Consider the following 14,182-nt stretch of genomic DNA (forward strand, 5'->3'; position numbering starts at 1 on the left):
GTCACAGGGGGGTCACACGGGGTCACACGGGGTCACACGGGGTCACACGGGGTCACACAGGGTCACACAGCGTCACAGGGGGTCACACGGGGTCACACAGCGTCACAGGGGGTCACACAGGGTCACACAGCGTCACAGGGGGTCACACGGGGTCACAGGGGGTCACACAGCGTCACAGGGGGTCACACGGGGTCACACAGGGTCACACAGCGTCACAGGGGGTCACACGGGGTCACAGGGGGTCACAGGGGGTCACAGGGGGTCACACGGGGTCACAGGGGGTCACACGGGGTCACAGGGGGTCACACGGGGTCACACAGGGTCACACAGCGTCACAGGGGGTCACACGGGGTCACACGGGGTCACAGGGGGTCACACGGGGTCACACGGGGTCACAGGGGGTCACACGGGGTCACACAGGGTCTCTTGAGATCTCTGTCTCAGTCTGCCAACTGTTCCTCGTTGCCTCTTTTTGTAACGGTAACGTTATCTAACCCTAACCCTGCACAAAGTCAGGATGCCAGAAAGAAAGCAGGCTAAATGGATTTGACCCCGCATCAATAACTTGTAAGCAAATATTGTTAACCCATGCACGGCCGCTGCAAAGAGGACCGCAGCCTCTGTACGGGGGGGGGACCTGCATCATAACCACGATATCCTGCACCCCCGGTTGAAATATTCTGACTTCCTTTTCAACATTTTAAATTCATTCTGGACATTTTGACTTTACTGCAAAAGTGGAAGTGCTGATGGACCCTCACATATATCTCCCGCCTTCCTCTTCCTCCTTCCTCTTCCTCCTCACTAAAATAGCAGCTCTGACTCATTTCTGCCCTGCTGCTTTACGATCTAAATAATGAGAGAGAGAGAGGGAGGGAGAGAGAGACAGAGAGAGAGAGACAGAGAGAGAGGGAGAGAGAGAGGGAGAGACAGAGAGAGAGAGAGAGAGACAGAGAGAGAGAGAGACAGAGAGAGACAGAGAGAGAGAGAGAGACACAGAGAGAGAGAGAAAGACAGAGAGACAGAGAGAGAGAGAGACAGAGAGAGAGAGACAGAGACAGAGAGAGAGAGAGGGAGAGAGAGAGAGAGAGAGAGAGACAGAGAGAGAGAGAGGGAGAGAGAGAGAGAGAGAGGGAGAGAGAAAGAGAGAGAGAGAGACAGAGAGACAGAGAGAGAGAGAGAGAGGGAGAGAGAGAAAGAGAGAGAGACAGAGAGAGAGACAGAGAGAGAGAGAGGGAGAGAGAGAGAGACAGAGAGAGAGAGAGGGAGAGAGAGAAAGAGAGAGAGAGGGAGAGAGAGAGAGAGAGAGAGAGAGAGACAGAGAGAGAGAGAGAGAAACAGAGAGAGAGAGAGACAGAGAGAGAGAGGGAGAGAGAGAGAGAGAGAGACACACAGAGAGAGAGAGGGAGAGAGAGAGAGAGAGTGGGTAGAGAAACGTTGTCAACAGATTTGTTCAGTTCAGACAGTGTGCAGGAGTTTATTTGTTATTCTTGATGGACTCATTCGTCTCCTACACATCTGTCTGAGAAAATAGATATCGCTCATTTCACACAATATGAAAGCACATTTTCACAACTTTACCTCAAGGTGTCTCTTACAACTGAAAGCTGATCAAAAATTGTATTTAAAGGAGCAGTATGTAACTCTGCCCCCCTGGTGTTTAAAATGGGTACTGCAGTCTAAATCCTAAACATCATAGAGAGCTGTCCCCCCCCCTCCCCTCACTCAGGTCACCATGTGGTGGACTCTGAAGCTTCAGTGTTTATCCAGCTCTGCATGGGTCTGTAAACCTTTCTGTGTTCTAACCTCTCTCCATTTTTCAAAAGCATCTCCAATATTGATCCTAGTTTGAGCACGTTTCTGCTCGTGGAGCTTATTAGAAACATGCAGAGGCTTTTTAGGTCGGGTACAATCACTTCTATCTGAACCACTTCTCTTGACCGCTTCCATCACTGCAACACCTGTTGACCTGATAACTGCTCTCATATCTGACAAACTGAGGGGTGTCCAAAACGTGTTAATCTGTGGTTTTGTGTGACAGACTCTCTGCTCCGGTGTGAGTCCATGGTGGCTGTGTGAGACCCCCCCCCCTCCTCCTCTTCCTCACTGCCTGTTTAAGAAGTGACGGAGGAGCTGAAGATAAAACCAGACTAAAGATGTCCTCCGCCGTCCTCTCTCCGGGGAGGGAAATGACAGCGCTGCAGGCCAACCCAGCTGCCGTCCCCGCTCTGGAGATCAAACTGGGAGCACTGGCAGTCCTGCTCTCCGTCACTCTGCTGTTTGGGTTCATGCCGCTCTGCATCGTGAGGGGGACGGGCCGCTGCAGCGTGGACCCCGGTAAGAAACTTCATACATGTCACAACTTTCTCTTTTACTTCTGCTCCGAGCGTAACAATCGATTTTAAAGAAGGGCGACTTTAAAGAACAATTTCTCTCTGCCTATCCTAGGACACACTCTTACAAGAAATGAAGTATTTTCTTCAGTTAGTTTTCCTTGAATTATAGTCTTGGGAGAAAACTTCATTATGCCCTTAGAAACAGCGAGAGAGAGAGAGAGAGAGAGAGAGAGAGAGAGAGAGAGAGAGAGAGAGAGAGAGAGAGAGAGAGAGAGAGAGAGAGAGAGAGAGAGAGAGAGAGAGAGAGAGAGAGAGAGAGAGAGAGAGAGAGAGAGACAGACAGACAGACAGACAGACAGACAGACAGACAGACAGAGAGAGAGAGAGAGAGAGAGAGAGAGAGAGAGAGAGAGAGAGAGAGAGACAGAGAGGGGTTCATGTAAAAATAAAAACATGCCTGAAACATGTTTGAGCCTCTGAGGGAAACTTTAACAACCTGAATGAAGCACATTTCCCTCAGCTGTGATCACAGACTTTTGGATTGGCCTATCAGATTTCACCACCCCTCTGGACACGCCCCTTTTCGTCACACCAAATCTGTGCTCTTTTGCCTAAAATGTAAATCTTTTGTACCGATATTTTTATTTGTTTAAAGGCTTTATATGTGATGTTTTGATCCAGCAGATGTCGCCCTTGAGCTCCAGCATGAAACCAAAACAACTTGCGGTGCATTGTTGTGTTAGCATGCTAATGCTAGCGATCTTTATTATGCTGGTATCTTCACACTGCATGTAAATTTACCTGAAATGAGCGTGATCTAGAAACACAGTTAAGCAGTGAGTACAGTATGTTATTCTTCTTTTCTCTAGTCCCTCAATTAAACAACTTTTATACACGAGGGGAGGAGTCAGCCGGCCGTCCGGGCGATGTAAACAAAGTGAAGATAGGACTCTGAAAACTCTGAAAACATCACAGACAGTGGGACTCGGGTGTTACACCCATTGTAGACAGTCATGACTCACTGAGTTATTTTCAGAGGATAGACTTGATTTCTACATTTAAGTGTGAAAAGTCACATAGAAAGACTTTAAATTCAAATAAAATGTCAGTACTCTGACCCAATGACAGCTGGGATCAGCTCCAGGCCCCGCCCCCCACTGCGACCCTGAACAGGAAACAGTGGTAAAGATAATGGATGATCTGTGTGTCCTCAGCTGTGCAACATTTAGTCCTATCAGATCAGCAGCAACATGTGCACAGTCACTCACCCTGATATGTAAATATATGAAAAACACAAATCAAAACACAAATCTGAGCAGAAGTTTGCACAGGAGGCGGAGCTTAGTCTGCTTTATTCATGGTGGGGAAATAGTTTGAGAACTTAACAAAGGTTCAGAGGGACCAAAACATTTAGATTTATTTTTCTAATGAATTGGAGATGCCGAGTAGTTTGCAGGAATATTTTCTTTTCGATATGCACCTACTTGATGAAAAAGCTGGATGTGTGAACATCTCCTTTAAAACATCGATATTCTGTCTGAGATTAAAATCCAAGTACAACAGACACAGAGCACTTAGTCTCAGGGTACGCTGTTCCAGTTTGGTGTTTTTTCATCAGTGAGGTTGAAAACATCACTGCAGATTTTATTTCCAGGCCACCAGAGGGCGCCACAGCTTAGTTAAAGATGTTCAAAAAGGACATAAGAGTTTCCTCTTTCTAAAAGCTTCCACATTGATCTGAACGCTCGCACTTGTTTTTAGGCTCATGTTTACGTACTGCGCACCTCTTCTTGACTTTCTGCCTCTTCTGACTTTTTTTAATTCTCATGTTGTTTTTAATTCTCTACCCGCCCATTAGCTCATTACATTTCTCATGTTTTCTTAATTCTGTTGCACTTTGAGATTTGTTAGAATGAAAAAGATCGCTACAAATAAAATGCTTTATTATTATTGAGTAACAGTCGCTGTTTCAGTTTGATGAGAGCTCAGAGGGAACAAAGCTCTGTGTCCCATCCTGCCCGAGGGACACAGTTCTCTTGTTTCTCTCGACGATGCAAAAACATTCATAATAGACACTGTTCAAAAACACCTGGAGCACCCCAACACCTCAGCCAGACTCCTGTTTGCAGACTTCTCCTCTGCATTCAACACCCTGCAGCCTCACATCCTGGCTGACAAACTTTCAACTTGCTTCCATCTGAACGACCAGCTCATCCTGTGGATATTGGACTTTCTGACCAACAGATCACAGAGAGTTCTGGTCAACAACACCTTCTCCAACCTCCAACACACCTCAACTGGCTCCCCTCAGGGCTGCGTGCTCTCACCTCTGCTCTTCATCCTCTACACCGATGACTGCAGAACCACACAGCCAAACTGTCACCTGGTGAAGTACGCAGACGACACAGTTCTCTCTGCTGTCAGGCCCCTCTCAGCACCATGGACCAGTTCTTCAGGAGTTTGTGGAGTGGTGTGACAGCTCCTGCCTTGAACTGAACATGAGCAAGACCAAAGACATGGTGGTGACCTTCTCCAACAAGCAGAGGGAACTGGCTGCATCAGCAACCACCACAATCCATGGGAATCCTGTCGAACTAGTAGAGGAGTATAAGTACCTGGGTACCATCTTCGACAGCCCGCTGAAATCCGCCTCCAACACCGAGGAGATTCTCAGGAAATGTCAGCAGCAAAAATACCTCCTAAGGAAGCTCAATTCCTTTGGAGTCAGTAAGAACATTCTTCTGACCTTCTACTACTCCTTCATTGAGAGCATTATTACTTTTTCTATAACCTGCTGGTTCCACTCCACCACCCTCCAGAACAGAAAGCGCCTGCAGAGCACGGTCACAGTCTGCTCTAAGATCATTGGACTACCTGTAAGGACTTTGACATCCATCTATGAGCAACAGACAATCAGGCTAGCAGGTCGGATCATGCAGGACCCCTCACACGCTCTCTTCCCAGCGTTTGAGTGGCTCCCCTCAGGACGCCGGCTTCGCTGTCCCTGCTGCAGGACACAGAGGAGAAGAGCAACCTTCGTTCCCAGGGCGGTCCAGCTCCTCAACTCCTAACAACTCCTGTTGTTTCTTATCCATCATTGCACTACGGTCACTTTATTTATCTAATTTTTACCTTACAGTTATATTGTTTATATTAGTTCTGTTGTTCCATTATTCACCTTAATAACTTATCATTTAGTATTTGCCTACTTGCACATAGCTCTGTATATATATATTTATTTCTCGTTCACTGCACATAGTTCTGTTTACATCTGTTTACGTCTGTTAGTCCGATCACTGTCCACTTATATCTACTCTTTTATATTTTGTATTTTTAAGTTTAAGCTTTAAGTTGTATTTAAATTGACACTTTATATTTAGGTTAAAATGTTTTGTTTACTTGCGCTGTTGTTAATTTACTGCTCTGTGTGCCTTTGAATTGCCCCCTGGGGACAAATAAAGTTTTTTTGAATTGAATTGAATTGAATTCTCTTGATCCAGTTTTCATATTTTTAAAGCCTCTTGACACCACCTTTCTTTGCTGGAGTTCTTCGACCAACCCTTCCTTCCTTCCTTCCCTTCCTCTTATCCATCCTTCCTCGTTCCATCCTTCCTCGTCCCTTCATTTTCTTGGTTTAATTCTAGGATCAGTCCCGGTCGAGATCAGCTAGACAGAACCCCCATCCTGAGTCCCCCCCCCCCCCCCCCCCCCCCCGCCCTGCAGTCAGTCCGTCCTCCCAGACCAGCCACACCTTCAACATCCTCTTCATCAGAATCCTTACGTCAACATTCATCTGATTTATCATAAGAGCTGTCATTAAATATCTCAGACGCAGATTTTTGTGTCGTTTTGCTGATGCTCAAGGTGCACGTCTGCAGACCTGGTGTCTGAGACGGGGGGCGCCCTCTGTTGGTTGTCAGTAGATTACATTCAGTGTTTAAATGTGTTCACATTTGATTTTTGACTCGCAGGCTGCGTCGAGTGAGGAGGTGCAGAGGTTCATGTTTGATCTTTTATTCTGCAGATTTGCGGCGCCGGCTCCTCAGTCTGATCAGCTGTTTTGCCGGAGGCGTGTTTTTGGCCACCTGCCTGCTGGACCTGCTGCCGGACTACCTGCAGAGCATCAATGAGGCCTTCAGCAACGCCGGCATCACGGTGAGACGGCAGACTGACTCTTTACTCAGCGGCCTCTACCATCGGTGTGTGAATGGATGAGTTAATACTGATGGACTCTTTACTCAGCGGCCTCTACCATCAGCATGTGAATGGATGAGTTAATACTGACGGACTCTTTACTCAGCGGCCTCTACCATCAGTGTGTGAATGGATGAGTTAATACTGATGGACTCTTTACTCAGCAGCCTCTACCATCAGTGTGTGAATGGATGAGTTAATACTGATGGACTCTTTACTCAGCAGCCTCTACCATCAGTGTGTGAATGGATGAGTTAATACTGACGGACTCTTTACTCAGCAGCCTCTACCATCAGTGTGTGAATGGATGAGTTAATACTGATGGACTCTTTACTCAGCAGCCTCTACCATCAGCATGTGAATGGATGAGTTAATACTGATGGACTCTTTACTCAGCAGCCTCTACCATCAGCATGTGAATGGATGAGTTAATACTGATGGACTCTTTACTCAGCAGCCTCTACCATCAGCGTGTGACCTGCGGTGAGTCTCTGTAAACTTTGACCTCAGGTTAAAGTGAGACGACACACCTCTGTGCCGACAGATTCGCTGCTGCTCGGCTTCAAAACGCCTCAAACTGATTTTTCAGGGCAGCTAAAGGTTGATGCTAAAAAAGACACTGCTGGGAAACCTGTGGTGTGTGTGTGTGTGTGTGTGTGTGTGTGTGTGTGTGTGTGTGTGTGTGTGTGTGTGTGGAAGGAGGGGGTGTTTAACGGGAATCGCCTTCCTCCCCCTCAAATAACATTGAATTAACTTCCAGCTGCTTCAACAGGCAGAAGTTATAACTGTGCTAACTGTGTGTGTGTGTGTGTGTGTGTGTGTGTGTGTGTCTGTGTGTGTGTGTGTGTGTGTGTGTGTGTGTGTGTGTCTGTGTGTGTCTGTGTGTGTGTGTGTGTGTGTGTGTGTGTGTCTGTGTGTGTGTCTGTGTCTGTGTGTGTGTGTGTCTGTGTGTGTGTGTGTGTCTGTGTGTGTGTCTGTGTGTGTGTCTGTGTGTGTGTGTGTGTGTGTGTGTGTGTCTGTGTGTGTGTCTGTGTCTGTGTGTGTGTGTGTCTGTGTGTGTGTGTGTCTGTGTGTGTGTGTGTGTCTGTGTGTGTGTGTCTGTGTCTGTCTGTGTGTGTGTGTGTCTGTGTGTGTGTCTGTGTGTGTGTGTGTGTGTGTGCGTGCGTGCGTGCGTGCGTGCGTGCGTGCGTGCGTGCGTGCGTGCGTGCGTGCGTGCGTGCGTGCGTGCGTGCGTGCGTGCGTGCGTGCCTTTCTCCCCACACTTCCTGTCTCTCACCACATGGTGTCTGATGTGTTTTCTTCAGCACTCATTGTTTTCTGAAGCTTTTATTCTAAATTAACAGTTTACACATTCGTTTGTCAGATCCAATTAATTCCTGTTTTCAGAATTCATTTTTTGTACGTTCCCTCAATCAGTGACTTAACGTATCGTATGCAACTTCAGCCTCTCGGGTCCTTATTTTATTCCTGTTTCTCTGCCTGACCAGCAGATGGCGACACAGCTAGAAGATTGCTTGTGAAGATAGTGAGCAACACAACATGTAGCTGCTTTAACACCTGCAGAAAACCTCCTGATATTCTCACTCTGAGCGTCATGTGATCACTCAAACATCTGAATGTTTCTCTCTTCACTCTGAGCGTCATGTGATCACACAAACATCTGAATGTTTCTCTCTTCACTCTGAGCGTCATGTGATCACTCAAACATCTGAATGTTTCTCTCTTCACTCTGAGCGTCATGTGATCACTCAAACATCTGAATGTTTCTCCTCCAGCCTCCTCGTGTTTATTCACAGAAAGTCAGAGTGAGCTGATGTGAGAACAACCAGGTCAGGAGGATTTCTGGGTCGATCCTCCTGATAGATATTTTCAAGAGTTCAATTGATGAAACGTCTTCATTCTGCATATTTTAAAGCTCCTGCTGTTTGTGTTGATTTTGGCGCCCCCCTGTGGACATATGAGTCATGTTTTCCTATTTTCTTCTAACAGTCAAGCCGTCTTCTCATCGCTGTGTTTAAAATGTAAACTTAAGTCTGTTTCTGCAGCGTGTCGGTGACCGCGCCTCACATCGAGCCGTTTAAATAACGTCATTATAGAAATAATCCGACTTGTACCAGATGATGTTGTTTGTGTTTGTAGCTCCTAAACAGACATCAGTTATGATTTCATAACCAACAGGACTGGATGTCGTGTACTTGAGGTTTCTCTTATCAGTGTCCTGAATCCTCTTTACATCCGCTCGTTTCCTCTCCTCAGCACTTCCTCCTGTGTTCACAGAGATAACGACATGTTTACATCATCACGCCTTATATTACCAGAAATTCATAAAACAGTTCATTATATTTATATCTTATTTAAAGGTGATTCTCAGTTTAGTTCTGAGTCAGTTTGTTGAGTAAGAATCCGGCTGTGGAACCGAGAACGTATTGTGTTTAATAGAATAGAATAGAATAGATGTTTATTGCCATGTGCTCAGGTACAGGACAGTACAGGTACATTGGAATTCTTGTGTTTCTCCCTGAGTTAGCTTCTACAAAAAAGTTAAAATTATATATAAAATAGAAAAGCATTATAAGAAAAAAAGAGTAGAAAAGTACAAATAAAAAAAATACAATAAAAAAAAGTTGTAGTAAATTAAAATAAACTGTACAGAAGTTATACACTGTATTAAAGCAAAGATATAATACAAACAAATAACAAAGGGGAACACAGTACAATGAAATGAAAATATAAATAAGTTTAATCCAAACTTCAAATCACAAAAGTCACCAAGAACACAAACTGACTGAAGGAGAGGAAGTCAAACGACCTCCACGTTCTGGTAGATTAAATCGTGGTTATTCTCCGTGTGGTGTGTTTGTGGGGAGCGATGTGACGGCTGTTTGTGGTTCAAATAAATCCTCTTCCTCTGTCATAGAAACGTCTTCCTCTGCAGGGACCCTTTCAGTCATGTTGTCATACACTAGGCCCAGTTCCCCCAGTACTGTGTTGAATCAGCGTCGGTGGTCAGTGAGAGGGAGCTCTCTGATTGGCTGTTGGGAGGTTTCATTTCTCTCCAGCTCTCCTCTCAGGTTCAGTAAAGCCTCTTGAGCATGTCTCTGTAGTCTCCATGCTTTCACCCATTAGTGAGGTTTCTCCTAATTTGTCTCCTCCTCTTCTTTTCTTTTTCCACTAAAAGACCAAGAGCTGACAACGCCAGCGCCATCTTCTACTTTTTATCAGACTCCATTAGTAGACGACCTATAATACGAGAGGTGACCGACAGCGGTGTGAAAATGGTCTTCTTGTATCATAAACAACGGACTACTGCCCCCTGCTGGCATGGAGAGTTATTTCCTCTCACTGCAGATCGTACGTGGTGGTTGGCCGTCGGCTGTAGTCTTTGCGGTGTGTTCAAGTGCAACTTTTTGACCAAGACAAAAGGCCTTCGACGCCACTAGTTGTTTGCCGTCTGCTCGGTGTGTCAGAGTCTTAATGTTGAAGAGGTCACCGTGCTGAGGCCCGGTTAGTCCTGGAGCAGTGTGAGTGCAGGCCAGCGGGGGGAATGTGGAGGGGGGGACCTCGCGTGAGTGCGCCCTGACACTCCTGGCGGCGGTCGTTCATGTGTCATGTCCACGTTGTGTATCTGTCCGTACTGCACACCTTCCTACCTTCCACCTTCCAGGGCGAGGAAGTGTATCGTGCTTCAGACCGGTACGGAGCCATCACACCAGTCCAACAAGCCGGACTTTGGGGGGTCAAACGTGCTCGGACAACGAATGGTTAATAATAATAATAATAATAATAATCTTTATCAAAAACAAGTGCTTTACAAGGACCGCAAATATAAAAACAGGTCATAGAACAATAAGCAAGGCAAGATTAAGAAATAAAAATCACTTTTAAAAGAACTTTAAAATACAAACAATTCTTTTAAAGGAATTCTAAAAAGTGAAAATAGTAACAATTTAAAATCAACACAAAATCAGGAAAGGCTCGCTGGGTGTGTGTCACACTAGAATAACAATGTGAGCCTGTGAGGGACAAAAACAACAACTTTGAGTGGATGAACTGTGGAGTATTTGTTGTTTCATGCAGGTTGAAGCCGATGATGCCAGAATTTAAAACTTTATGAGTAAAAATCAAACGATGTGGAAACATGTTTGATACCACGGCAACAGAAGAACGAGGGAACAAATATTTGATAATCTCTCGGTTCAATTATCAAAAAATTCCTTTTTTCCAAAAGTTCTGGATCTCATTTTGAGCCCCAGATCTCTTCAGAAGCGTGTAAATATAACGGACATCTTTGTGGTCAAACTGACTCCTCCCCCTCTCCTTTCAGCTCCAGTTCCCTCTCCCAGAGTTCATCGTCGCCATGGGGTTCTTCCTGGTCCTGGTCCTGGAGCAGATCATCCTGGCCTTCAAGGACCAGTCGTCGTCGGTGACGGAGGAGCGTCGGGCTCTGCTGGTGGAATCCAGCGTCCAGGCCAACGGGCGTCCCCACTCCCACTCGCACCGCCGCGGCTCAGACGACTCCAACGCCAGCCACTTCCACGTGGACTTCAACTCGCAGTCGGCGCTGCGAGCCTTCATCCTGGTCTTCTCGCTGTCGCTGCACTCAGTGTTCGAGGGTCTGGCGGTGGGCCTGGTGGAGGAGGGGAAGGAGGTTCTGGAGATCTGCTTGGCGCTGATGATCCATAAGAGCATCATCTCGTTCAGCCTGTCCTTCAAGCTGTGTCAGAGCCGGCTGCGGCGCTCCGTCGTGGTCGGCTGCCTGCTGCTGTTCGCCGTCATGTCGCCGCTCGGCATCGCCGTGGGGATCGGCCTCACCGAGACACGCATGTCGCCGCAGCACCAGCTGGCCCGCTCCACGCTGGAGGGGCTCGCCGCCGGGACCTTCCTCTACATCACCTTCATGGAGATCCTGCCGCACGAGCTCAGCTCCGCCAGGAACCGCATCCTGAAGGTCGCCATGCTGCTGGTGGGCTTCGCCGTCATCACCGCCGTGCTCTTCATCAAGCTGTAACCATGGAAACGGGGACAAGCTTGACACGTGTGACAGAAGAAGCGTGTAAGCTCTGATGCGTTCACAGAGCGGAGATCAGATCAGGAGTTTCATCCTCACAAAGTTTTAAACATTTTAGAAAATAACAAAAAAAGGTTTTTAAGAAGTCAAACGACGGCGTTAAAAAAAAATACTCGACCTCAGATCCTCGATACGACAAACAGGCGGCGTAGAGATGGTTAATGATTATTGACGGTATATAAATATGGACGACACATCACCGTCTCCTTCTGTTGTACTAAACTGACGCTGAATCCCCCCCAACGACGAGCGCTGACATATTCCACCGGTGACCTCATAGGAGCCAAAAAAACCCCCCACACATTTAACTTCCTGTTAAAAGGTCAAAGGTCGCTCAGGTGGGTCCGGTCCTCAGCAGAACAGATCTTTGTGTTAGCCGTGTCAGTGCTCGTTACGTTTCCTCTCACCGCTCTTCTTCTACTCTGATAATCCGGTGCACACAGCAATGCAGGAGCCTCATTGGTCAACAGAGCTGTCAATCATGAGGTTACATCATCCTCTTCACAACAAATGATGAGCCAATCAGAGTCATGAACACTCTGACATCATTCAGTATGAAAAGAACGAACCGATGAGACAGAATCCGGGTTTGAGAAACAAGTATTTGAAGTGTATTTTGATTTTAAAGTGCTTGTAATGGTCCAAACGGCTCCAGAGCATTCAGGAGCAGAATCTAAAGTTAGAAGGAGGACATACTGGCTGCTGCATTGAGAAGCCAGCACTTCAACATGTTTCCTTAATGATCAGAGAGTAAGATACCTTTATCATCTCACTCTCTACACAGCTCACTGATTGGACCTTTAACTTTAAAATTATTCATCCTGGAATCTCTTGATATGTTTAAAAATATTTTACTATCAGCTTTTATAAAATAATGTTTTTTCTTTTTACTAACCATGAACCTTTTTCCTTTTGTTAGTTTGCTCTCGGGCAGAGAAGCTTTCTATCAGTGAGGTCTGCTGTAAATGCTGGATGAACTTTATGTTTCTGAGGCTTCAAAGGGACGCTTTGAAAAGTCCAGCAGCCTAAAACCCACAAATATTCAGTTCATGGTGACGTACATGAGAAGAACTCCACATCTGAGAAGCTGGTTTTTTAATGTTTTTATGTCTTTTCTCTGGATCGATCATTGTTCTTTTGTTCTTTTGCACACAGATGTCATGAGTTCTTTGTGTTTATGAGGGTTAATTAAAGCCCCCTCCTGAGTTTAAATGTGACCACATGCAGCGGCTGAAAACCTCCCATGTGATCTCTATCAGTCAACTTCAGCAAATCTCTGCAACAACAACAGCAAAATAAACTAAACTTCGAGTTCCCATGGCGTGAAGATCCATCCTGCACACGGACACAGAGAGAATGTGTGTAATCTGTTTTTTTCTTTTTTTTGTTCTTCTTTGACGAGCAGCAGAAAAACAGGAAACGCTTTGTTCAACGGGACAAACTCCAACTTCTCCTCCTCTCACTTTTAGAAAGGAAAAAGAAGTCTTTTGATTGTGACGCTGCAGAGAAGACGCGGCGCTGCACAAACACAAAGAGCCGCTTGTTGTCGTTCATTCAGAGGAATTTACTACACTGAAGCGTCCGAGCGGTTTGAGAGCTGCTCTGATTTATCCTCTCTTTATCGTTCAGACGGAGACTCATGTATTTTTGTAATCCTGACACACCGAGTCTGATTCAAAGCACTACAATATTTTAATTACTGTGTGAAATGTTCTGTGTTGTGATGATCCCCAAAGACTGAATTAAACACAAGATCGTTTTTCAAACCACACCGCGCCTTGGAGTCTTTTTTGGGGGGTTACATTCACAGATTCTTTTAGTCTGGTTTCAGTATTTTTGCAGGTTTTTTTTGTTTTTCTCCAAAAATAATGTGAAAACTACAAACTCCTTTTTAAATTAAGAATTTAAGAATTTTCTCATATTGACACATTTAAACGTTTGCACTGTGAAAAAGCAAAGCATAAAGGAGATCGGATTAATTTAAAAACAATTAAAAAAAACATTTAAATGAACCGCATGTTGCCCATCTTCTGATCTTTAGACTTCCTGTTCCTGTACAGCCCATCAAGTCTTTCTTTTGGATTCATGTCTGGAGATCACCTCTTATAATTAATCTATATTCTTCGTAATGTAATTACATTTAAAGAGACACACACACCAAAACGGAGCGTTCTGAGAGAGCTGGTTTATACAGGGTCACAAACCTCCTCTGGTGCTTGATTCATGTTATATTTTGACCAAAGCACAGCACAGACGTTTCATTTAGACCACAGGGGGACTGTTTGAAAAGGTGGAGGAGGGGACTGTTTGAAAAGGTGGAGGAGGACTGTTTGAAAAGGTGGAGGAGGACTGTTTGAAAAGGTGGAGGAGGGGACTGTTTGAAAAGGTGGAGGAGGACTGTTAGAAAAGGTGGAGGAGGAGGACTGTTTGAAAAGGTGGAGGAGGGGGACTGTTTGAAAAGGTGGAGGAGGAGGACTGTTTGAAAAGGTGGAGGAGGGGACTGTTTGAAAAGGTGGAGGAGGGGGACTGTTTGAAAAGGTGGAGGAGGAGGACTGTTTGAAAAGGTGGAGGAGGGGACTGTTTG

General features: G+C 45.8%; 1 protein-coding gene across 1 annotated transcript; it reads left to right on the top strand.

Annotated features, from left to right (window-relative positions):
* Positions 1-2,041: 2,041 nt before the first annotated feature.
* Positions 2,042-13,369, top strand: LOC109978281 (zinc transporter ZIP1; the record flags this gene model as incomplete). Its single annotated transcript, XM_020627724.3, is given in 3 exon segments — positions 2,042-2,337; positions 6,361-6,491; positions 10,855-13,369. Coding segments are annotated over 3 exon segments (996 nt in total). The 3' UTR covers positions 11,539-13,369.
* Between the last annotated feature and the right edge of the window lie 813 nt (positions 13,370-14,182).

This window comes from Labrus bergylta, unplaced genomic scaffold, assembly GCF_963930695.1.
Source record: "Labrus bergylta unplaced genomic scaffold, fLabBer1.1 SCAFFOLD_189, whole genome shotgun sequence".
In the NCBI taxonomy this organism is placed as follows: Eukaryota; Metazoa; Chordata; class Actinopteri; order Labriformes; family Labridae; genus Labrus; species Labrus bergylta.